Source organism: Puntigrus tetrazona, chromosome 3 (assembly GCF_018831695.1).
Source record: "Puntigrus tetrazona isolate hp1 chromosome 3, ASM1883169v1, whole genome shotgun sequence".
Lineage (NCBI taxonomy): Eukaryota > Metazoa > Chordata > Actinopteri > Cypriniformes > Cyprinidae > Puntigrus > Puntigrus tetrazona.
Window position 1 is genome coordinate 6,604,028 of NC_056701.1, and position 23,152 is coordinate 6,627,179.

Below are 23,152 nucleotides of genomic sequence, written 5' to 3' on the forward strand. Positions count from 1 at the left end.
AATAATGTTACAATGTAAAATGACTATTGGTTATAGGAGCTTAATATTTCTTTTGGTACAAGTACATGTTTTCATATGATATTAATTTTTTATCACTATAACAGTGACTATAAGAAAGCATGCTGATTGTTTTAAAATGTTACTAGTTAGAAAACAACAAAAAAAGTATACAATTTAAATTGAAGACTAAAATCAGCTTATCGACTAAAATCAATTACTTGTTCTATGTACTAGTCTGAAATTCTATTACATTTAATAATACTAAAATAGCATAATGAGATTATCAGTTATATGAAATAACCATATGATGAAAAGAGTGAAGTGATTTAGTACAATTAAGACAGCATCATGTTGGAAAAGTACTCCAGTCAAAATATAGTTACACCTAAAGTGTCATAATATTACCACCATTATTATGAATGTTACTTTTACTCTTGAGCCTTGATTTCATAGGGATATCAGGTTTACACCTTTTGTGGAAAATAAAGGATTATGTGACCAATTTCCTGGTAAACAATTACTATTATGAAACTAGATTAGCTCGTACATCACTGTTAGCAAGCATTCATCTTCCTACACTTTTGTCTTGAGCAGAAGTGAAAGGGGAGATGGGGAAGGAAGCAGGAGCTACTCAAAAAATAGTTCAGTTCATTAATCAATGAAAAGGCACAATACCTTAAAAGTGCCTCAAACTGCTTTCACCAGCTGTTTTTTCCAAATAGTTTGAAAAGGTCTGAATATGTAGCCTGGAATCAGTCAAAAACACTTCTTTCCTGTCTACATTTAATAAGCTGATTCTGTGCTGGTCATAACGTGGTTGGGTTTTGGTAGGCTGTTTTGGCCAATACCTTACCACAGGGTTATGATTATGTCAGTGGAAAAAAGTAAAGTTGATTCAAATATATCTTATTACATTTTAATGGAACATAAAGTCAAACTTTTTTAATTGAATTACACACAGAAAGACCAGGAATGTGCATTAAAGAGGTATATGATCAATTATGTGTTTCATGCTGGCTTGTAATTGGAAATTACATTGATTTAGAGCAGCTCTTCCCTGGTCCTTTAGTACCTCAACAGCAGACGTTTAGGATGCCTTCTACTTCTATCGCCAATTGCAAGAGTCTACTAATGAGCAAACTGAATACATTACGTTTGATTTAAGATATATACAAAATATGTAGTGTAGTTGGGGTACTTCGGGACCACTGATGTACATGTATAGACTTCTGTCTACATACTTCTCAAATAACTTCGACACTTATCAAAAGCATATTCCCATTGTTCACCTCTAGCTGGCCGATGTCCCCAGAGGTGAAAGAGAAAAACACAATTGATTAACAGTGCCAATCCCTCAGAGCCTCCTTATCGTTCAGCAGACACTGGAGAGCTTTTAGCCTAAAGGCAAAGAGAGTATAGGCCAGGGACATGCTAAGGGTCACAAGGGCCCTCGAAGCCCCAGTGGAGCAGTGGTAAAGAAAATGGCGTGACAAGAAAACGAAGCAGTCCCTTCAGATTTAACAGGGTGGGGCTTCCCATAAACTCCGCTATAAATAAGACCGGACCACAGAAGTTCCTCAGTCTTTCACACGTTGTCCTATAATAACTAAAATTCGGGTTTTAACATGCATTAATGTTTAACTAAATATTTTGTGATGCACAGTGCGAAACAAGTTCATCTAGTGTTTCCCAACCTCTTGTTCTGGAGAAATCCACCAACAGTCTGGTGTGTCGGGACAAGTAGGAGCTAAGTTTCGCGTTAGATTGTTTCCCAGGCACAGAATTGAACACGTCATGGCTCGTGAAATACTGCGTTAATCATACACGCACTCAAAGGTGACGTTTTTCCTCATCAGTACTATTCACAATGTTCAAGTGCAGCTGCCTCCCATAGCCAGGTCTACCCTTATAAAACCAAGCTGAGGAAACAGGGCGGGTCTTGTATGGACCCCGATGGAATTCCCTTTTGACAGGTGTTTCTGCACAGATGTGTTTTTGTGTACCCTGTGTACAGTGGTGCAACTGCTCTGGGGATATGCAACAGGATAACAGGATAATATCCTCAGGGGAAGACACTGTTTGTCATAGCTGATGTATTGTCAGGAAATCTGACATTATCTACAAATTACGACTGAATTCAGGCTTACACAAATAAAAATATAGAGCAAACTCTTCAACCCTGGACCTTGAGATGCACTTTCCTGGAGAGTATAGCTCCAATCTGGATTAAACAAACCTATTTGCAATCCTGATTACTACAAAAGACTTTGATTAGCTTGTTCGGATGTGTTTGATTAAGGCTGGAGTTAAACTTTGCGGGAAATTGGATCTCGGGATTCAGGGTTAAGGAGCGTAGAGTAAGGGTAACCAATTCTTCTCCTGGAGGGCACCTTTCTGCAGATTTCAATTTCTTCCCTTCTGCAACACACTTTCCTGTTTATTTCAAATAATCCTCAGTACCTTGATCAGCTTGTTCGGGTGAACTTTTTTAGGGTTGAAGCCAAACTCTGCAGGACATTGGCCTCCAGGAGCATTTCTAGACAATAAAAGGTCTATATAAAATTCAAAAACAGTTCATGTCAACATGTGCGGTGAAGGATATTAGCATGTTATAAATATTGAATTAACATTATAATTTGTCATTTTTACAGAGATTCGTTTACTAGTTTCAGTTCCTCATACTTCATGGAGAGTCAACTGCACTACGACACAAGTTTCAGCAACATCCTCAGAAGCAGCCTGCCCTCTTCTAACTTGACAACCGATTCAGTCAACACAACACAACACAACTCTGTCAGTGTGTTTGAAGGGTGCGAACAAATGGTGAGTGGTATCATTTTTGACCTAACTATGCAGTCTTTTAATGTGATCATAGGAATACCTGCCAACATCCTGGTTCTCGCAAACCTAATAAACACCCGGAATGAACCTCTAACTTCTGACATCTTCCTGGGCTGCCTGGCTTTCATGGACGCCTACTTTGGATTCATGACAATCATATCATTCATCAATCTCTACCACTGGAGGAGCGCTATGGCTTGGATGGCGTTGAAGTTCTCATACGGTGTGAAGGACACCAGTGGGCCGCTTTTACTCTCCTGCGTCTGTCTGGATCGTTTCATAGCCGTTATCTTCCCCATCGCATTCGGACAGTTGAAGGACATCAAATACAGGATCGGTTTGGCCGTTGTGGTTCTGCTGCTCACTTTTGCTTACGCTTCGGCCAAAACTGTTGGTGGCATCCACAATTTTGAGAAGGTTTTCACTGGTGAGGTGTTGTTTGCCTTCACCTGGATGGTGGTGTGTAACGTGGCCATCCTCTGGGCCCTGAAACGCTCACGAGGTTCTGGTAAAGATGAGATGAATCCTATGAAAAGAAAGGCCTTTAAGATGGTGCTTTCTATCTTGATCATAATCATAAGCAACTATCTCCCTCCAGTGGCTCTGTTCCCCTTTGAAGACCATTATCCACGTCAGGTCTTCACTTGCTACGTGCAACCAGTATGTTTTGCCTTCGTAAACATCAGCAGCACTATCCAGCCTTTAACTTACTTGTCCCGCTTAGAGAAAGTACCGTTCCTGCCTGAATCTTGTGCGGAGAAGTTAAGCTGCAAGGAAAAAAATAACCCCTCAAAGGAATGACATCTCCCTGTAACAGCATCTGAAATATGATGTTAAAATTTATTAACAATGCTACCGTAGTAATAACTGAATTTCCATAGTTCCATATAATTATAGAATCTGTTATAAATTGAACTTGGATATTTATGGCTATATATATATATATTTCTAAGCATTAATATACAACAATATATATTACAGCAGAATTAAATGTAGCTGTTTTCTTAACTGTAGAGCTGTTTTGAAACATTCTGAACTGTATAATGAGCTATATAAATAAAGGTGACAATAAATAAAACTGAATAGACAATTCTAAGGTTTATTTAAAGACTTGTGGCGCCACCATGTGTAACAGCAAAAATAAGTGAAGCGCTTTATAGAATGTTGCTTTTTGTAAAGTACCACAAAAATAAATATTTAATCAAATGTTCACATATTTGTTGTTTTTTCATTTTCAAACATTTTTTCGCGTTTAAGTTAAAATGGGATCCCATAAAGCGACGTCGGCTCTGATTTACCACGAGAGCAGTCTCAGGTTTGTGTTTGTTCAAGAGTTATCACTGGGGTCAAGCGAAGCTTACAATTGACCCCAATCCTCTACCAGGTGAGTTAAGATCTGGATTGCATTAATCACGCAACATCAACCAATCAGAGCGATAAGATACATTCTCAGTAATGCATCAGAGCATTGTATCAGTATCAAACGATCATTCTCTGCTCTGAGAGAATGGCAACTGTGCAGTTTTATGTATTTTTGGAGCCCCCTACAGTTAAGTGATTGGAATCAAGATGCTGTATTCGCTATTGGAAAAAAAAACCTACCTAACCAGCATATGCAGGTTTTTTTTCCAACAGAGATCCTGCCTTTTTCTCAAAATTTCGTACCCGCTCTCAGAACGAGCGTTTGGCAGCGGCGAGGGGAAAAAAGAGGAAGCCATTGGTTTTATTTTAAGTCGGCGTAGCATCCGAATGATTTTTGATATAGATGTTTCAAAGTAAAGATAAGAAAAGTAAATAAACAAACCCACATATGTTTGCTTTAAAAGGTGGGTGTTTATTCACGAGAAAAAAAATTGTCAAGCTGTCGTGGCGTTTACAGTTTATAATTTTTTTTTCATACTGCGTGCATGCATTGTACAATAATGCCATTACTTAACAGACATTGAGAAACTGCAGTTGTGTGAATGTTTTATTAGCAGTGAGGATATGCTTGCTCGGGCACATTATAATAACTGCTTCGGGGCGCTTTGCACAATGAACTGTGTGATGAACTTTAAACCGCTTTAAGCATGTGTATATGATACATTTTCCACACTTTGTATTTTTCCTATTACGGGACGCTTTCATGTAGACACCGACACCGGCTTGGAGAGGATACGCAAAGGATGATTACTTTGCGTGTAAAAGTATGGCAGTAACTTCTCCGTAAAGACATGTTTGAAGGTGTATACAATTTCTTGACGTGACGGGTTGGAAAAAATCACCTCCCCTCTGTCCCAGTCCAGCTGGACCAAGACCCTCTGCAGTTTCTCCTTCACTTTTATAGCAACTGGGGGCGACTCCATAGCCCTGTACTGGCCGTCTCGTAGAGAGATGGTCCAGAAGCCGTTTTCTGGTCTGGCAGGTATTTCCTGATCTCGCGTCACGCGCTCACTGGCCAGGCCCAGGATCCAGTCGTCGTTGTCGCCGACCTCGATCTCCCAGCCGTGGCTTGCAGAGTTAAAGGCAGTGCAGCCCAGCACCTCTGCGCTGATGTGGAAGCGCTCGGGGTTACTGGGGAGACCTTGGTTTGGGGTTACATTGCTGTAGCGGAGACTGGTCAGGTCGTCCGACAGCGTCAAGCAAGGGTGGGCTGTGTTTGAGTCCAGAATTACTGGACCTGACAAATGAAAGCATAATTAAATTGGATAACGTTAATCGCTAGTTAGCCGTTTTTACATCACATGACAAGTACCAAATTATTAAACGATTTCAGATGTACTTTAAATGAATTGTGGGTATTTATACATGCTTTTGTATGTAGGTTACGTTTGTACTGCACTCTCAGAAAAGGGTACAAAAGACCCTGGCGTAGTATCCTTTCAAAAGGTATATTTTTGTACCTTATATACTCTATAAGCGGTGCATACTGGTGCCTTAAATGTATTTAATGCCTAAATAGATATTTTTAGCAACTTTTTTAGTACTACTTTTTTTTACCATTTTCTGAGAGTGTGAAAAAAGTTCTCTGGTTTCTCTTTACTGCTGATATCAAAAGCAGGATTTAGCTGTTACATCTGCCATTGTAAAACTGAAAAAATAGTATACATTTTTATTTTGTTTTACGTTTTTTGGTTTACAGCTAACTGGTTTGGAATTAAATAATTTTGATTAAACGTTTTGACAAAATTTCAATACAGCATGCAGTGCTGTAGTAAATGCAGTAAATACGTACAGTATAACCGTACAGCAAAACAAATGAAGCTTACATTAAAACCCTCTGAGATGAGGTTCAAACACAGGCTATTTTTATCAATGTCCTTTCTATACGTTAAAGAGGTACTTACTGTAAGGTGCGACTGTTTGCATCTTCTCCCAAACCTTGTACTTTAGATTCCCAAGATGCTTAGATTCATTCAACAAAGATCCGGACAGGCCTTCTGGGTCCTGAAAGGTAGTCCATGTTCTGCAAACATTTATTTTATTAATTTTTTTGAGCACTGGTTTTGCTGTAGTGTGTGTGTGTGTATATATATATATATATATATATATATATATATATATATATATATATATATATATATATATATATATACACACACTAAGCAAATATAATCTCAAATGTAACTCTTACATTAAGTTGTGACTCACTGGATTAGAAGAAAAAACTAAAAGAAAGCCACAGATATACTTACCCGTCTATGATGGCTCTGAAGTTCTGTAAAAGATTCACACCAATGAATGACTCGGTGAGTGAATAAGAAGGTGTTATTATTCAATCGGATGTCGATGCTCTCACCTGCAGCAATGTTAAATCTTCAGCGTTCACGGTTTGCTCCATCGTCCTGATCATGTCTGTAAGAGACGCTGTCCTCCGAGTGTTATCATCATCTCTGTTCTTCACAGCCGTAACCCTGTGCTCTTCCTCCTCCTTCAGTGCTGATAACCTGCGCTCTTCCTCCTCATCAAGAAACCGATGGAGCTTGAGAAACTCGTCCTTCATTTGTCTCTCAACGCGCATGGCCTGATTCTAAAATAAATATTTTATATTAAAGAAATTTATTGACCGACCTGATAAAAAAAAAAAAAAAAATCTGATTAAATACTAGCCTTAATGTGCTCCAGAGTAATAGCTGAAGACAGTCTTGCATTATTGAATATCTCCAGCTTACGCTGCAGTACCTTCATGGCGGCAGTCATTTTATCCTGCAAATAAAATATTGTTGAATTAAAACCGTGAATATAATTCTACTAAATGTGTGTAGAACAGTTTCAGGAAAAAAAAGATTTTGCTTTGGGCATCAACTGGCATCAGAAGTGTCTATCTCTATCACACAATTAATAATAATGATTAATAATTAAATTATTAGTCAAAGAGAAAACGGGATCATAATTTAAAAAAACATAAAGTGAACTTTGAAATAAAAATATATAATAATTTTATTAATATTATATCTGATATTCCTGCTTTAATACAAAGGCATATATATATATATATATATATATATATATATATATATATATATATATATACACACACACTGTATATGTGTATATATATATAATTTTATTAATATATCTGATATTATATATATATATATATATATATATATATATATATATATATATATATATATATATATATATATATATATAAAACACAGTAAAGAATATGCATGTTTTCATACTTTTGATTACTTCATGCAATGTATGTAGCTCTTCATATTTATGCATATTTATCCTAAAAAGATAAGAATAAAAATTAAATAATGATGAAAATAAAAATTAGTTACAAAATCTTTAGATTAAAAGACAATGAAAAAGGTAAAAATATAAGTGGAAATAACATCTGTTATATATGTCTATTATTAGTATATAGTATGTCAATGATATTAAAATAAGAACTGATATCACAGTAAAAGCCGTCCATGTTGTCATGTGCTAGTTTGTCTGCTTCTACCAAAACGGTTCGACTGGATGCACACCTTTTTAGATCTGGAAAGCGTTGTCTATTCCCATTCAAAAGCTAAAATGTTCCTTTATTGTTCTATCCAACCTATGCACGATGAGCTGTGTTAACATCTAACGTTGTTTTCTCCAGATAAGACCTACACCCCTGCAGCTGAGAACGTCCAGCACAGAAGAACCATAAACAACCGAAGCCTGTCTTTTCCAGCGAAACCTCTCCCAACAGCGCAAGCGCTCCCCGAAAGATTTATGCCGCATTTTGGACGGACTCGATTGCATTTTCCCAGAATACAATAGGACGCATATGCCACAACGAGAGCTCGAAGGAAGGGAATGCAGAAGGTGTTGTTTGAAAGCCTGCCATCATCTTTTTGGCCGAACGCTGAGATAATGTCAAAGCGAACTTGATAAACAGCATTCTTGTGCCCTGCCGCTGTAAATCAGTAACAGAGAGCAACACAATGTAACACAGTTTGTGAAGACAATGCGGCACTGTCGAACTCTACCTTGCAGTCCAGAGCCGCCTCTTCCGTGGGAGAGCAGTCGTGACCTTTGTGCATTTTTGAGGCTTGGCACACCACGCAGATGGGTTCCCGATCCACCAGACAGAAGAGCTTGAGCTTTTCTCCGTGCCTCCAGCACAGGAGGTTCGACCCAGCGGCGCTGCCCTGGCCCCTGCCCAGCAGAAACGCTTCGCACAGGTTTTTGAGGGCCCGGTTTGAAAGAGGGCTTTTCTTGGAGGCTCTCCTCCTGCAGACGGGGCAGCTGCGGATGAGCGCGCTCTCCCAGGAGTGCTCCAGACAGCTCCTGCAGAAGCTGTGGCTGCACGGCAAGAGCACCGGATCCTGGAAGATCTCGCAGCACACGGGGCAGGAGAGGTCCTCTTCGGGAAGGCTCGCGGACATGTCCTCGTCTCTCGCAGGTAAGAGGAAAGATCGTGGGTTCACAGGTGTTCTCACTCCGCTGGTTTCATGGAGCTCAGTCTGTCTTGACACGCATCAGGAGAGAAGGAGGGGTCTGAGCACGCTGAACTAGTAAAACTAGAAGTCAAGTGGATGGTGTCAAGAGCCGAGGGAAGTTGGTGCACAACTTTTAGTGCGCTCTCGCGGTCTGATGTGAATAGTAGGCGTGGTTTCTTCCCAGTCATATTCATATGTGCTGTGTATGACTGTATATATGCGTTGTGACGTACACATGCAAATCTCATTACACTGTAATGAAAAACCAGCATTCTAACTGTTTACGATGGTAATCGCGTAATTCTCACATATCATATTGTACGGTTTCAGTTGCGCTAATTGGAATTATAACAGGAATTCATTTATTTAAAAAGTATTGTGATGATAGCTAGATAAAATGTCTGTAGTTTGGGCTTAACTGATATTATAAAATTTACCACCCCGTTTAAGTTGAAAATTAATTTGCGTTATAATTTTTTTGTTTTGTTTTTGTTTTTTGAATTACAGCCATTAAAATCTGCTTTTGCAGAGAGCTTTAATTAAATACTATTTCTAATTTACAGTTTCATGTTAAATACAATATGTTTTTAATTATTTGAAACATTTTCTAGAAATTTCTGTAAATATATTTAAACGTATTTCACAGTAAATCCTACACTTTGTATTTTTTTCTTTTTCTTTTTGTATATTATACCAATTACCAGTCAAACATTTCACATTTGAGCTATATATTTATGATGATCTTGTGCATCATTTACATATGATATTGGTCTGATTTTATAGGCTTAATCTTTATTTGTTTTATTATTATTATTATTATTAATATTATTATTATTGTATAGTCAATAAGCACATGAGATAGTATTAGGTACATAATATAACATATTTTACTGGGCTTTTCTATTGCAATTTCAATTATTTAGAAATGCTCTTATAAATAATGTGATACATATATGTGATACATTCTAAAATATAATAAGTAAATAGCTATAAAACCCGAAACAAATTCTACATTCCAAAATACTTATCAACACCACTGTCAATTAGGTTCAAAGCCAAATGAATAAAAAAACATAAAAGAAAATGCCCTTACAGATGAGTTCCAGACTCCAGGCATTTGATTTCTGACACTTGTTGGCCACATATATCTCATATATCTCCAACACTCTCAGAAATAAAAGTACAAAAGCTGTCAGTGGGATGGTGTCTTTGCAAAAGGTACACTTTTGTACCTGTTAGGTTCAAATACGTACACTAAGTTACTAATATGTTCCTTAATAATGAACCCTTTGAACTGCCCCAATGACAGCTTCTGAGAGTGAAACTGACTCCTTATGATTGGCTAGATTATACATCAGTCTAAAACAAGGCTGCATTAGGATTACATAACTAAAACATAATCACAGTATGGACCAGATATAATCATTTAATAGCCTATCAGTTGCCGATCCATCTATATTACGGTTATGATATGATAACTACAAAAAAAAGGCCTACAACAGTAGTTTATTACTGTAATGAGAAGCCATTCTCCATTCCCTTCGCGATATTTTTCAGACGTGTCTTTATAGTGCTCCTTGGAGAGTCGCCTATCATCTCCTTCCAAATCGCAGGCAGCATCCTATCCGGTGTCTCCACGAGCTCAAGGTCCTCCTCCTCTCCTCCGGTCTTGGTTGCCATGGCGATGACGTCATCTTGCACCACACGCTTCAGCCCAGTAACGGAGTTGAGAGGCGGGCGATCATCTCCGAGCGACAGAGACGGGCAGAAACGAGCAGCTCCTCCGTCAGCGCGCGGCAGAAGACAGCCCTCGGTTCCTGCGTCCCCGCCATCGTCCTTCCTGCGGCACCATGCGCGAGATTGTGCACCTGCAAGCCGGCCAGTGCGGCAACCAGATCGGGGCCAAGGTAAAAAAAAAAAAAAATATATATATATATATATATATATATATATATATATATATATATATATATATATATATATATATATATATATATTAAAATGTCGCTTTTTGCGAACGGGTGGCTGAGATTTGGCACGCGATGCGCTTCCGAGGAGACCGATCCCACTTTAAAGAATCTTCTAGAAAATGCATCGCAGTTCGGTTCGATTCATACCGCAGCTTTTGTCAAATGCACGAATTAAACGCGCATCGGGCGTTTTGGAGATGGAGACGGAGACGCGGGTGCGTTGTGCGCGGAGATGTGTTTTCACTGGGCGTGTAAAAAAAATATCCCTTGCACGATGGAGAATGAATGAATGAATTAAACGTCCTTTTGTTGTTGTTGTTGTTTACTTTTTCCAATTGTGGCAAGCGTGGCACATTTATCGCAGTCAGACTTTACGTATACCTTCAGGGTCGTTTAGTTTTGATCGTAACGAGACTGAATTGTTGGAACTGGTTCCTCGTATCTGCGCGAATGACCTACTTTACGTTTAATTAGCATACGGGAATAAAACGCTCTGCTTCTGGGATCGATATTCAGCAACTATGTGAAAACGCATTACATATGCATATAATATTTACGTATGCATCCGAGTCCGGGTCAGTCGCTGAAAGCAAATAGCATCACGTTCCTCGGATTCAGTGCAATCGGTAAATTGTAAACAGGCATATAAAAATATTAATTGTGAATATTCAATGAAATCTAATTATTTTCGCTGTTATGTGTCATTATGTGTCATATGCCTTTGATGAAAATTGTAACTAAATATTTGATCCTCATTGCATTTTTTTTCTTTTTTCTTTTTTAACGAGATAAATATGATTCTGTTTTTTCTGTCTCCGTCTGCCTCTCCCCTCCCTCTCTCCGGCCTCCGCCCTGCTCTCTCTCTCTCTCTCTCTCTCTCTCTCTCTCTTTTTTCTCTCTTTCTCTCTCTTTTAGTTCTGGGAAGTTATCAGCGATGAACACGGCATCGATCCAACCGGAACATATCATGGAGACAGCGACCTGCAGCTAGACAGGATCAGTGTTTACTACAATGAAGCGACAGGTATTTTTTTTTAATATCATAAAAGTTTTCCGAAGCAAGACTTTATTCGGTGTTTACCTAAATATCATATTTGGTGACAGCAGAAATAGTGGAAAAGCTCTGAGGCAAGTCTGGGATGAAAAAGCAGCGTTTTACGGCTAACAAACAACATAAATAAATAGAAGAAAAACTAATAAATAAAATAAAAATGAAAAAGTGCTGCCCTGGTCGATAACTAAAATAAGATAAACAAAGATAAACCACATAAATTACTATAAATGAATCGGAATCTATAAAATTAATAGCACGCTTGAAATGAATACAGATATAGTATAGAAATAATACTAAAATAATACTGTTTTTAATTTTATGAGAACAATTTGCAATTATAATTATTATTTTATAGTCACTAATGAAAGAGAAGTTAATTCCTCTGGACTATAGAAAGACCAAACTGATACTCTTTGAATCATTCTCAAATCAAAATTATGTATTACACAGATTGAGTTCTGCTATCATCGCATCAAAAAGAGGACACAAAGACCATTTAAGTTTACAAACTTCATTGCCAAAAATTATGCCGATTTGTGTCGTTTTTAGTTATGCAAAATGTGGTCTGATGTTTTTTTTTAACATCATTGTATGTGCAACAATTGAAACTTGACCTACTGCATCCATCTTTTAGGTGGGAAGTATGTTCCCCGTGCCATCTTGGTGGATCTGGAGCCTGGCACAATGGATTCAGTTCGTTCTGGACCCTTCGGACAGATATTTAGACCTGACAACTTTGTGTTTGGTAAGCTCATCACTCCTCAAATGTCTTTTCCATTACCTTTTTTTATTTCCACACTACAATTTTTTTACATTCTGACACAGTGGATGTCAGATTTTGACTTTAGATATGCACCCGTATTATGAACGGGAAAAAATTCAACACACAACAGAAATGTTTTCTAAAAAAAGAGCCAGTCGCCAGTTGGCAAAATCATCACCAGCTGCTGTTAGAAGCTCTAGTTGCGCGTTGGCTTACCAGCCTGAAAACCTTTTTATAAAATGCAAATTAGCACAAGAAATAGCATTTATGGACCAGCGTGTGCCAGTTATGTCACGCAAATGCAAGGTTGGCCAGTTTTCGAGATTTCTGGGTCTCACTGAAGCATGAAGATGTGGCCACAAACTGAACGTGCTTGCCTCCGACGGGACTCTCAACGCTCAATTTTAACTATTGCAGGTCAGAGCGGAGCTGGAAACAACTGGGCCAAAGGTCACTACACAGAAGGAGCGGAGCTGGTGGACTCGGTACTGGATGTTGTTCGTAAGGAAGCAGAAAGCTGCGATTGCCTGCAAGGCTTCCAGCTCACCCACTCTCTCGGCGGAGGCACCGGCTCAGGCATGGGCACCCTCCTCATCAGCAAGATCCGCGAGGAGTATCCCGACCGCATCATGAACACCTTCAGCGTGGTGCCCTCGCCCAAAGTCTCCGACACCGTGGTGGAGCCGTACAACGCCACGCTATCCGTCCACCAGCTGGTGGAGAACACCGACGAGACCTACTGCATCGACAACGAGGCCCTCTACGACATCTGCTTCCGCACGCTCAAGCTCACCACGCCGACTTACGGAGACCTCAACCACCTCGTCTCGGCCACCATGAGCGGAGTCACCACCTGCCTGCGCTTCCCCGGCCAGCTCAACGCCGACCTGCGCAAACTGGCCGTCAACATGGTGCCCTTCCCCCGTCTGCACTTCTTCATGCCCGGCTTCGCTCCCCTCACCAGCCGGGGCAGCCAGCAGTACCGCTCGCTCTCCGTCCCAGAGCTCACCCAGCAGATGTTTGACGCCAAGAACATGATGGCCGCCTGCGACCCGCGTCACGGGCGCTACCTGACGGTGGCCGCCGTCTTCCGCGGACGCATGTCCATGAAGGAGGTGGACGAGCAGATGCTGAACGTCCAGAACAAGAACAGCAGCTACTTCGTCGAGTGGATCCCCAACAACGTCAAGACAGCCGTCTGCGACATCCCGCCCCGCGGCCTCAAGATGGCCGCCACCTTCATCGGCAACAGCACCGCCATCCAGGAGCTGTTCAAGCGCATCTCCGAGCAGTTCACCGCTATGTTCAGGCGCAAGGCTTTCCTGCATTGGTACACCGGCGAGGGCATGGACGAGATGGAGTTCACTGAGGCCGAGAGCAACATGAACGACCTGGTGTCCGAGTACCAGCAGTACCAAGACGCCACCGCCGAAGAGGGCGAGTTCGAAGAGGAGGGCGAGGAGGAGGTCGCTTAAATCGCAACCACCCGGCGAAATAGTGTCCCTGCCACTCCATCCCATGTATTTCATCTTTCTCGCCACAAACCGATGCTCTCCAGAACAATGAATGGGTTTTCGCATTCAGTGTCCATCAATGACAGCAACCCTGACCCACCCACCAGTGACATTTTGAGGAATTGTGAACTTTTGGTTCGGTTTTGTGTTTCTGAATGTTGTCAATGCACGCCATCAGCTCCCCCTCACATCCACGTTTAACTGTGAAGCCTTCAGATTCGAGAACGATGTAACTGGTGTCAGTGTCAATCTGAATAAAGGCTACTACTACATCTGAAGCTGACGTATTTTCTTATTTTTTTCTCTCAACAACTTCATTAACCATGGTTCTCGTGGTCTTGGGAAAACCGGGATATATGAGGGAACAAAAATAATTTTTTTCTAGTTTTTTTCAAGCTCCAAAATATTTCATTGGATAGAAATTGACAAAAAAATTTGTGTTATACTTCAGATAATCTTTAAAATTAATTATTTCATTGTTTAATATTTTGACAGTTAAGTTTTAGTGACATAGAATATTGTCGTTGTCGGTTTTTGGGTCTAATAAGTAAAAAAGGAGATAATACATTTTAATTGCTGATATTATTATTCAAATGCACCGAATTTGAATTTGAAATTTCATTGCTGTTACTGTATTTTGACAAATAAAATGGCATCATAAAACAACTGGCTGAAAGACAAGCTAGACCACTAGAGAGCAGCGTTACTGAAAACAATAAACCCAGCATGCTTTTCTTAGATTAGTCATCACAGTGTGTTGTTCTTGGCAAGCAAATTTGTGAAACACCACTTTAAGCAGTGCTGTCATACGCTTCTTATGAAAGACACTCCTCCAGGTACACCCAGATATAATGTAGTGTCAGCAATCATCTAACATTTATGTAATGTCATAAACATTTCAAAATAGTCTACACCTATCCAGCTACAAATTTTTTAACAGTTTAAAGGGGGAAAAATGGACTGAAGCTCAAGGCATTCACTTAAAAAGAAATGGCAGTACCCACTATATATATATATATATATATATATATATATATATATATATATATATATATATATATATATATATAATATAATATTATAACAATATTATTAAATAATGTCAGAGAAAATTTTCTCTGAAGCAAATACCATATGTTTTAGACTGTATCGTCAGCAAAAGAATAACAATTAATTTGTTTAATAAAATAATATTTTAATGTAAATTGGTGTCGTCCTCAATATTTAAAAGCAAAGGCATGCTGAGGCCATGCTGTGCTGTAAATATAGTAACTCCATTGATCGTTGTGCTTAACAAAACCTGATCAGAATCAGAAGTGATTATATTCACAGTACAGCTTGACCGGTGCCTTTTAGTGTTACAATCTTTAAAAACAGCATGATTCAACAGATTCTAAAAAGGTGAAATTTGAAAAGGCACTCCAGTGAAACGTAATGCATGAAATATGTGTGTGTAAACATCCATGCTGAAAGAATCGAAAAAGATTCCAAGTAGAATCCATTGTTGCACTGATCAAATTGCACAGTTACTATTAGACTGAATTATATATATAAACATTACTGAGGTAAATCTAGACAAATACAGCTATTGAAATAATTTGTGAAATGAAGTTTCAACAAGCGTACCAGAAATGACATAATGAACATCCTATATCGTGAACAAGTTGATTTGAATAAATATTTAAAGGTGTAGCGTGCATAATTAGTTCCAACAAACAGAAATGAAAAACTGATGACTAATTTAAATTCAAATGCGCCAGCAAATTCAAACCACTTGTTTACGCCAGTGCTATTAAAGGGATAGTTTACCAAAAATGAACGGTTGGCGGTAGCCATTAACTTTAACAGTATTTTTTTCATACTATGGAAGTCACTGGCTACCGCCAACAGTTTGGTTATGCCAACATTTTTATAAATACCTTCTTTTCTGCTCATGTAAAGGAAGAGACTCACGCAGGTTTTGAACAACTTGATGGGGAGTGAAAGATTTGTGAACTATCCCTTTAAGTCTGGCCCATTTTGAATGCAAAACGGCCTGCAGTTCTGCTTTGTGCCACTGTGCAGATTTTACACACTTCACCTTTAAACGTATCTTAACACTACATACAAATATCAGCATTTGTACGGGTAAAGCAACCATTAAAATACAATATAAAATTGAGTATTCGGATTAAATCTACCAGTCTAAAATGGCGTGAAATGCTAGATGATCTGTACTGTGAAATATGCGGCCTTTTGGAGAGAGGATCTGTTCCTTCAAGTTTCTTCCGAGTAGTCAGACTCGCTTTGTTTAGCCAAAACATAGCCGTGCGCCTTCAGAAACGGTCCTTAGTTAATGTTTATCTGTTTAACGGTTTTGGAGCCGAGTCGCTATCGTCGTGTGCTGCTGGTTAGTCGTGAACCAGTGTGTCAAATCAGTCTCTCCTCCTTGGGAAGCTTCAGAGCGTCCGGCGTCTCAACGCTACGAGCTCCGGTCTGCTCCTCTGCGCTGGGTCGATACGTCCCTTCCGTCTGTCTCTTCTTCTTTACCACGCAGAACAGAAACACCAGAACAGCCGTCAAAATAGCCAGCACTCCCAAGACCACGGTTGGTACAACAATGGCCACAATATTAGGGCCTTGGTTCTGGACGAAGAAAAGTAGGAACGTTAATCGATTGGAGCCGTGCAACAGGAATGCATAAAGAAACCAGATATCGTGATAGGGTTTTATATTATTCCTTTAGTTTGAACTGAGGTAGCAAACCAGATCCAGGGTTAAAATCATTTGAAGCGGTCTTTGTTTAAATGCTGAATGATGTGAATAACACCATGCGCTTACTATAGGGTTGACGTTTGGTTTAGGGTTAGCTGCGTGTGATTGGGCATAATTTACTGTCGTCATGGATACCGAAAAGTTAAACTTTTCAATTTGAGGAGATGCCTGTATTTTCACCGATTAATAATACATTTAGTGTTTTATATCAGTCACCAATGATGCATTAAATAGTTGTTTCCACAAAGCATTAACTGGCACAGCCGTTTTCATCACTGATAATAATGAGCAGCAAAATATGATTTTTGAAGGATTATGCGACACTATAAAATGCTGAAACGTCAGCTTTATACACAGAAATAAATTACATTTTAAATGATGAAAACGTTTCTTTTAATCGGAATAATATTTCATAATGCCTTGGTGAACACATTTTTTTTTTATTATAATAAATAATAATAATAATCTTCATCTAAACTATATATCATTTCTCATTTTGAAATTTGGGGAACTTTTTTTTTTAAAGATCAAACGAAGCTTATATATTGGCCAAAAGCCATTTAATTTCTAAACAGGTGATACGCTTCAGTCTAATACGGGGGAATGTGGGGAATTTCTTCTTACCGTGCTGGGAGTCGTGACGTTATTAGACATTGTGGTCGTTTCCTCTGCGAATAAAAAAAACAATACAGACGACAAGTTATTATACAAATGATGAATAAGGATCAACAGGCAGGGATGTGATTTTGGCTCACAGATCTTGCATGGTTCTTTAACGACAGCGTTACAGCTCAAAGTGGCATGTTTTGGTTCTTTAATATTTTATTTGAGGTGTCAGTATTATGTCAAGTCACATCACTACGTACGTACTACAATACAGAGATCCCTGTGACGGCTATATTTGTGAGAAAAAGAAACGAGGATTGAGAAGTAAATGTTAATAAAAGGGGAACTTGAGTTGAATATTGAATAGTTTCAACTGTGATACATCAACATTATGAAACCAAGCACCTAACATTCAGTATATGGTTGTTGTTTTTTTTTAAGCTGGATCTTGAAAAAAGTTAAATCTTGTTATGTAATTCCATATTCATCTACATCCTAGTGCAAAAGTCATCCCTCTTAGTAACACAGAATAAGTCAAAAGCAAAGGACCATTCAAGGATAATGACTATTTAGAAAACTAATAAAAATCTAAATATTTCCCCTTCCTGTTTCTATAAACAGTACATCAACTTTACACAGTAAATAAAACGGTACTTATTAAGTAATTACATTGTCTTTAATCGTTTCGACTGAATGATTTCATATTTACTATATATGCATCGATGATTTTGTCGGTAACATAACATTATGAATGTCTGTCATTTGGCTATTGTTCCTAAAAACAGCATCATCAGACTGGTTTGGCCTTTCCTGGGTGCATTATAATAGTACTTGCTGTCAGTAGGGTCAATTCAATAACCCCCCACCCCAAATAATCTCAAAATTTGGCAACTTTGTAAAAATCTCTGGTTTGGACTTTGAGTAATGAGCATTTAGAGGTCAGAGAACAAATAACGGTACAAACTGCTGACCTCGCTGAAAATAAATGTTACTCTTGCAAACTGAATGTTTAAATGCTGTGACAACACGCCCCTAGTATAGAGGGATCGGGAGAGAGAAAGAGGGAGTGGGAGGATACGTATAAAAAAAAAAAAGGAAATATGTTAATCATTTACAAGAGTAAATAATCTCTCAAGGCCAAAAGTGCAAAGATTACTTTAAAAGAGCAAAGACACCTGCTGCGAGGCATACAAGTCATAAAGCATGTGTATCATAATAAATATTTTTTGTGTTTTCATGAATCTCACAAAACTTGTTCCAGCTCAAAAACGAGATGAAAATGCGAATAAATGATATTTTACACAAATACAAAAAAGTTTTCGGCAGCATCAAAGGCTGTGCAACAAATGATTATTATAATTTTTTTTAGGTTTAATTAATACGGTCACAGTTTGGGGACCAACTCCCACTAACCAACTACAGAATATAACCTCTGCTTTAATAAACCTTTAATTTGCTGGTTATTAACACTTAGGATGAAGGGATTTAGAATTTGGTCATGCACGATTAGCCTATAATATGTGCTTTATAAGTACTAATAAACAGCAAATATGCAAGTAATACGCATTGCTAATAAACAACTAGTTAATAGTGAGAATGGGACACTGAACTAAAGTGTTCTTTGCAGCAAAAGAAGGATCTTCGGATTATAAAAAAGTAAGAAAGAGATGGTTCTTTAAAGAGAACTCGAACCGAAAGGTTCTTTGTGGAGTTCTTCTGTGGCATCGCTGTGAAGAACCTCTCAAGCGCCTCTATTTTTGTATTACAGCGATGAGAATTTGTGGCTGAAATATGTACCTACATGTCACAAACTCGATGTATCTTAGTGAGTGGCTCTACAGGTTGGTTCTGTTGGTCTTGTGATTTTCGAAAGTGTCAGTTTTTCAAAAAAGTCACCTGAAAGCTGAATCGATAAGCTTTCCATTGCACGGTTTGTTAGGAGAGGACGATATTTGGTTGATATACAAATATTTGAACGTCTGAGGGTGCAAAAAACTCAAAATATTGAGAAAATCGCCTTTAAGTTGTCCAAAGGGAGTTCTTAGCCATGCATATCGCTTTGATATATTTACGATAGCAAATATACAGCTATCTTCATGGAACACGATCTTTACTTAACGCCCTAATGATTTTTGGCCTAAATAAAAAATCAATAATTTTGACCCATGCGATGGATTTTGGGCTCCTGCCATAAATATATCTCAACGACTTTATGAGATTGATGGCTTACGATTGCACGCTTCTCTGTGTCCTTTTTTTACGATTTTGCAACAATACCTCAAATATTTCTGCAGGAACCTCAACATGCTTCAGCTTGTCCGTTCAAGAAGCGGTCCCGTGCTAACTAAGTGCAAGCTAGAGGAGTGTGCCTCGGCTCTCGTGCTCAGATTAATCTGACGCAGCTCCACCGAGCTGTTTAAATGCGGCGAGCTCCAACGGTGATTAACAGTCCGGATGCTCTCAAAAGTTCAGTTTCGGACATGACTGCGGAGGTGGAGCGACTGACTCACCCTGGGCCGAAACATTCCTGAGAAGCAGCAGCAGAAAACTCCCTGCCAACAGCCCAACCTGCCGTATCATCTCCAGGATGGAGTCGATCCGCACCCCTACCCTCGACCAGAAAGGGGCTGACGCTCCGGGTAGGGTGGAGCGAAGGTGATCAATAAATCATGTCCGAGATCAAAGAATGGAAGCACTCCTATCTGTCTCTAGCGAGCTGCAAAAGAGCAGAAACGTCTGTTAGGATCTGAAGCTGCTTATCGTTTTAAAAAAACTCATAGTAGCTAAATTATAAGTGACCCGTTTTTTTTACTCTGCTAGACAAAGTTTTACTTCACAACATTCCAAAGCATAATATTGTATTTCTATTGCACCACATGTCATAATAAATATAATTTAACGCATTACGATGCTAGTTATTTCTTGCTTTTACAAGTAAATGCTGTTCAAAGTTTTAAAAGGGTACAAACAAGCAGGCCTGCTGCATTTTTAATGGTCCTAAGTGTATATATATAGAAAAGGTAAGTGAATAAATATATTAATGAATTAATTAAAACTTAAATAAAAACTTTGTGTAGTTTGGTGAAAAAGTACATTATGCTTCGGAATGAAGTGAAGTAAAAGTACAAATGCTAAAAAAAATACCTCACTAACTGTCCACCTAGGGAACCAGATAATTTAACTTCCCTTTTCTTTTTGATTATTCCCTCCTAAATTAAGTTTTGGATTAAAACGGACAGACACGTACCCGAATGCACTGATTCATTCCGTCGCAGGCCTCGGTGTGTTTATTCATGTGCGTTTCAAAAGTGCAGCTTTTCTAGTAAATATTTCTTCAAGGTGTACCGGGTGCGTTTAATACGCAACAGCCCGACCATATGTAACAGAAAAAGCCCTTTTTCCCCCTTTTTTCCTAACCTGTAACCCATATCCAGTCCAAGAAACGCGCATTCCTTCCACTTATTTGTGTTGCTATGGAAACCTTCACACATATCAGGCACAAAAAACAAAACAAAACACAAAGTAATTCATACCTGTGTGTCCACCTTCATAACCCACGGTGTTTCCTGAAGAATATATGCGGACTGTATATCCGACAGATCTGACCGTAGCTCGCTTCCGCCTCACCTTTCCGGTGAAACGAAGTACTTAAACCGAAACTACCGCGACTCTCCGGCGTCCTGCTCATAATAATAATAATAATACATTGTCCTTCGGGATCCTTCCCGGCTATCAATGGTGGTCTTGTGCGCTCGGTATTTACTCGAGTGTTGAGTGAATGCTCGAGCTGGGCTCTTCTTCTTCCTAAATTCTCATCGCTGATCACATGGTTCAGTGTCGTGTTACAACACCTGAGTCCGGCTCGTACCTGTGGCGCGAGACAGTCGCGCTATTGTGCGGAGACATGCACCTGCGCAGCGGAGCGATGACTTCACTGACGCGCGTCGGCGCTGGTTTAATCTCGTGACCTTGCTAATTAGAATATTTTACGGACGCCAGACGGTTCGCGCGTGTATCTGACTGGTTTGAGGTTTTAAATCGAAACTGTTTTAGCTGTCATTAAAGTTTAGAGAGATTCATGTAAATGTAAATGTCTCTCTCTCACTCTCTCTCTTTCTCTCTGTCTCTCTGTCTCTCTCACACACACACACACACACACACATTATCAATACCATCCGTTTGAAATGCTCTGTTAGTTTTGCGACCTCCAGTGGTAACGAATCAAGTTGTAATCTTATAAGTAAAAATTCTTGACATACCACAGTTCTGTTAATCCCTTTCCTCCTTTTAGAAAAATTACTATTAACCACTTCATTACTGCTGATTCGTTGATGACCCACACAGAAAGAAAAAGGAAATTGGCATTAAGCTTGGTATATATATATATATATATATATATATATATATATATATATATATATATATATATATATATATATATATATATATATATATATAGAGAGAGAGAGAGAGAGAGAGAGAGAGAGAGAGATAGTAGCCTACTTGTATTCTTGGGTGGTAATATTCATGTTTCATCTTGAGATGGAATTGAAATTCTTGTTAATAATAGCCTAATATATTCTCTCTAATAAAAGATAATATTTATTTCAGTAGCTTATTTGATACACACACAATAACAATCTGTACAGAGTGTCAGTGATATTTTCTGACGCCTTTCACAGTTCTGATTTAATTCACAATTCGTAAAAAAAAAAAAAAAAAAAAAACCGCAATACAAAATACACATTTTATTTTTATTTTTTTTAACAACGTAAAATACTTGTTCAACCGCTGAACCAAACTTTCGCGTTGAAAGATGATACAGCCAATCAAACCCCGAGGACGGCTTGTGCGTTGAACAGCTGCCACTGTTGTCCAATCAGCGTCCGCGGAAGCCGGGACCTTTGGTTTACTGACCAATCAGCGCGCAGACCAATCCGCTTTCCGTGACGCGGACCGAAGCTGTCTGAAAGCTCTGGCGGGAGACAACGCAGCTTGTATTGTCTGTCAGTTTAAGTAACGGGTTCGGCGAAATAATATTCGTTTTACGTCTATACGTTACTTAAGGTCATATTTAGAATTATATTTTTATATTGGGAGAAGAGACATCCTAGTCCTCTATCTTCCTACTTTAACAGTATAATCTACGGCACTGGACTAATAGCTCGCAAGCTAAGAAGCCAGACCTTCTAAGAGTTTTACTTGAAACGTCTGTGGAGTATTTAAAGCTGTTCTCGGTTTCTCGGCATTGTTTCGGGGGTAAATTGAGTCAGTTTTCTTGCCACTACAGTAACGTTAGAGCTATGGCAAAAGTGCAAGTGCTAAATGTAGCTGTCCTGGACAACCCGAGTCGATTTGGAAACCCGTTTCAATTCGAAATAACCTTTGAGTGCATGGAGGATCTTCCCGAGGGTGAGTATTAAGGTTTCGTTTAGTTTTGGTGTATTTTATCCTTTTTCATTAGCTTGCTAGCTAGCGCGCTAACTCCTCCAGATGACGTCAGAATGGCGGGTGATTGAAGCGTGCGAGGAAGCCGAGCTGTAACTTAACCTTTGCGCGTCGTTTTTTATTAATTCCTGAGATGCTAAGCTGAATTAACAGTATGGTTACTCCACCAGTAAGTGCCAAATAACAACAACAGTCTAATATGCTGATTTGCTGCTTAACAAACAATTCTCATGAAAATAGCTTTCCTGCGTGATATATTTGAACCCGACCAATTCTTATTTGTACGAATGACCCGC

The 23,152-nt window shown here is 39.0% G+C and overlaps 5 protein-coding genes across 5 annotated transcripts in view; 3 read left to right on the forward strand and 2 right to left on the reverse strand.

Annotated features, from left to right (window-relative positions):
* Positions 1–2,660: 2,660 nt before the first annotated feature.
* LOC122341485 (G-protein coupled receptor 183) lies at positions 2,661–3,642 on the forward strand. The gene has a single exon (XM_043234876.1). The coding sequence runs from the start codon at positions 2,686–2,688 to the stop codon at positions 3,640–3,642; it is 957 nt and encodes a 318-aa protein (XP_043090811.1). The 5' UTR covers positions 2,661–2,685.
* A 282-nt stretch (positions 3,643–3,924) lies between these two features.
* On the reverse strand, positions 3,925–10,295 carry LOC122341483 (nuclear factor 7, brain). Its single transcript, XM_043234874.1, has 6 exons — positions 8,295–10,295; positions 6,931–7,026; positions 6,620–6,850; positions 6,516–6,538; positions 6,168–6,286; positions 3,925–5,500 (listed from the first exon to the last, which is right to left on the reverse strand). The coding sequence occupies exons 1-6, from the start codon at positions 8,691–8,693 to the stop codon at positions 4,965–4,967; spliced, it is 1,404 nt and encodes a 467-aa protein (XP_043090809.1). The 5' UTR covers positions 8,694–10,295; the 3' UTR covers positions 3,925–4,964.
* A 201-nt stretch (positions 10,296–10,496) lies between these two features.
* On the forward strand, positions 10,497–14,326 carry tubb4bl (tubulin, beta 4B class IVb-like). The gene is made up of 4 exons (XM_043234875.1): positions 10,497–10,654; positions 11,633–11,741; positions 12,406–12,516; positions 12,952–14,326. The coding sequence occupies exons 1-4, from the start codon at positions 10,598–10,600 to the stop codon at positions 14,007–14,009; spliced, it is 1,335 nt and encodes a 444-aa protein (XP_043090810.1). The 5' UTR covers positions 10,497–10,597; the 3' UTR covers positions 14,010–14,326.
* Positions 14,327–15,222: 896 nt separating this feature from the next.
* crb3a (crumbs homolog 3a) lies at positions 15,223–21,504 on the reverse strand. Its single transcript, XM_043234877.1, has 4 exons — positions 20,942–21,504; positions 19,919–20,124; positions 17,427–17,470; positions 15,223–16,673 (listed from the first exon to the last, which is right to left on the reverse strand). The coding sequence occupies exons 2-4, from the start codon at positions 19,986–19,988 to the stop codon at positions 16,458–16,460; spliced, it is 330 nt and encodes a 109-aa protein (XP_043090812.1). The 5' UTR covers positions 19,989–20,124; positions 20,942–21,504; the 3' UTR covers positions 15,223–16,457.
* An 835-nt stretch (positions 21,505–22,339) lies between these two features.
* The window catches only part of asf1ba (anti-silencing function 1Ba histone chaperone), a 4,071-nt gene continuing 3,258 nt past the window's right edge, over positions 22,340–23,152 (forward strand). The window contains exon 1 of the mRNA XM_043235364.1: positions 22,340–22,820. Coding sequence (XP_043091299.1) covers positions 22,712–22,820 — 109 coding nt within the window. The 5' untranslated portion in view covers positions 22,340–22,711. The remainder of the gene's footprint in view (positions 22,821–23,152) is intronic.

Excerpts from the sequence above, each read along its gene's own strand:
- LOC122341485 (XM_043234876.1), top strand. The coding sequence starts at position 2,686 with ATGGAGAGTCAACTGCACTACGACACAAGTTTCAGCAACATCCTCAGA.
- LOC122341483 (XM_043234874.1), bottom strand. The coding sequence starts at position 8,693 with ATGTCCGCGAGCCTTCCCGAAGAGGACCTCTCCTGCCCCGTGTGCTGC. Across the intron at positions 7,027-8,294 it reads AGGCGGCTCTGGACTGCAAG|GATAAAATGACTGCCGCCAT; the intron begins GTAGAGTTCGAC and ends TTTTATTTGCAG. Across the intron at positions 6,539-6,619 it reads AAGATTTAACATTGCTGCAG|AACTTCAGAGCCATCATAGA; the intron begins GTGAGAGCATCG and ends AATCTTTTACAG.
- tubb4bl (XM_043234875.1), top strand. The coding sequence starts at position 10,598 with ATGCGCGAGATTGTGCACCTGCAAGCCGGCCAGTGCGGCAACCAGATC. Across the intron at positions 10,655-11,632 it reads GCAACCAGATCGGGGCCAAG|TTCTGGGAAGTTATCAGCGA; the intron begins GTAAAAAAAAAA and ends TCTCTCTTTTAG. Across the intron at positions 11,742-12,405 it reads TTACTACAATGAAGCGACAG|GTGGGAAGTATGTTCCCCGT; the intron begins GTATTTTTTTTT and ends TCCATCTTTTAG.
- crb3a (XM_043234877.1), bottom strand. The coding sequence starts at position 19,988 with ATGATACGGCAGGTTGGGCTGTTGGCAGGGAGTTTTCTGCTGCTGCTT. Across the intron at positions 17,471-19,918 it reads CAGGAATGTTTCGGCCCAGG|AGGAAACGACCACAATGTCT; the intron begins GTGAGTCAGTCG and ends TTTTATTCGCAG. Across the intron at positions 16,674-17,426 it reads ACGTCACGACTCCCAGCACG|AACCAAGGCCCTAATATTGT; the intron begins GTAAGAAGAAAT and ends TTCTTCGTCCAG.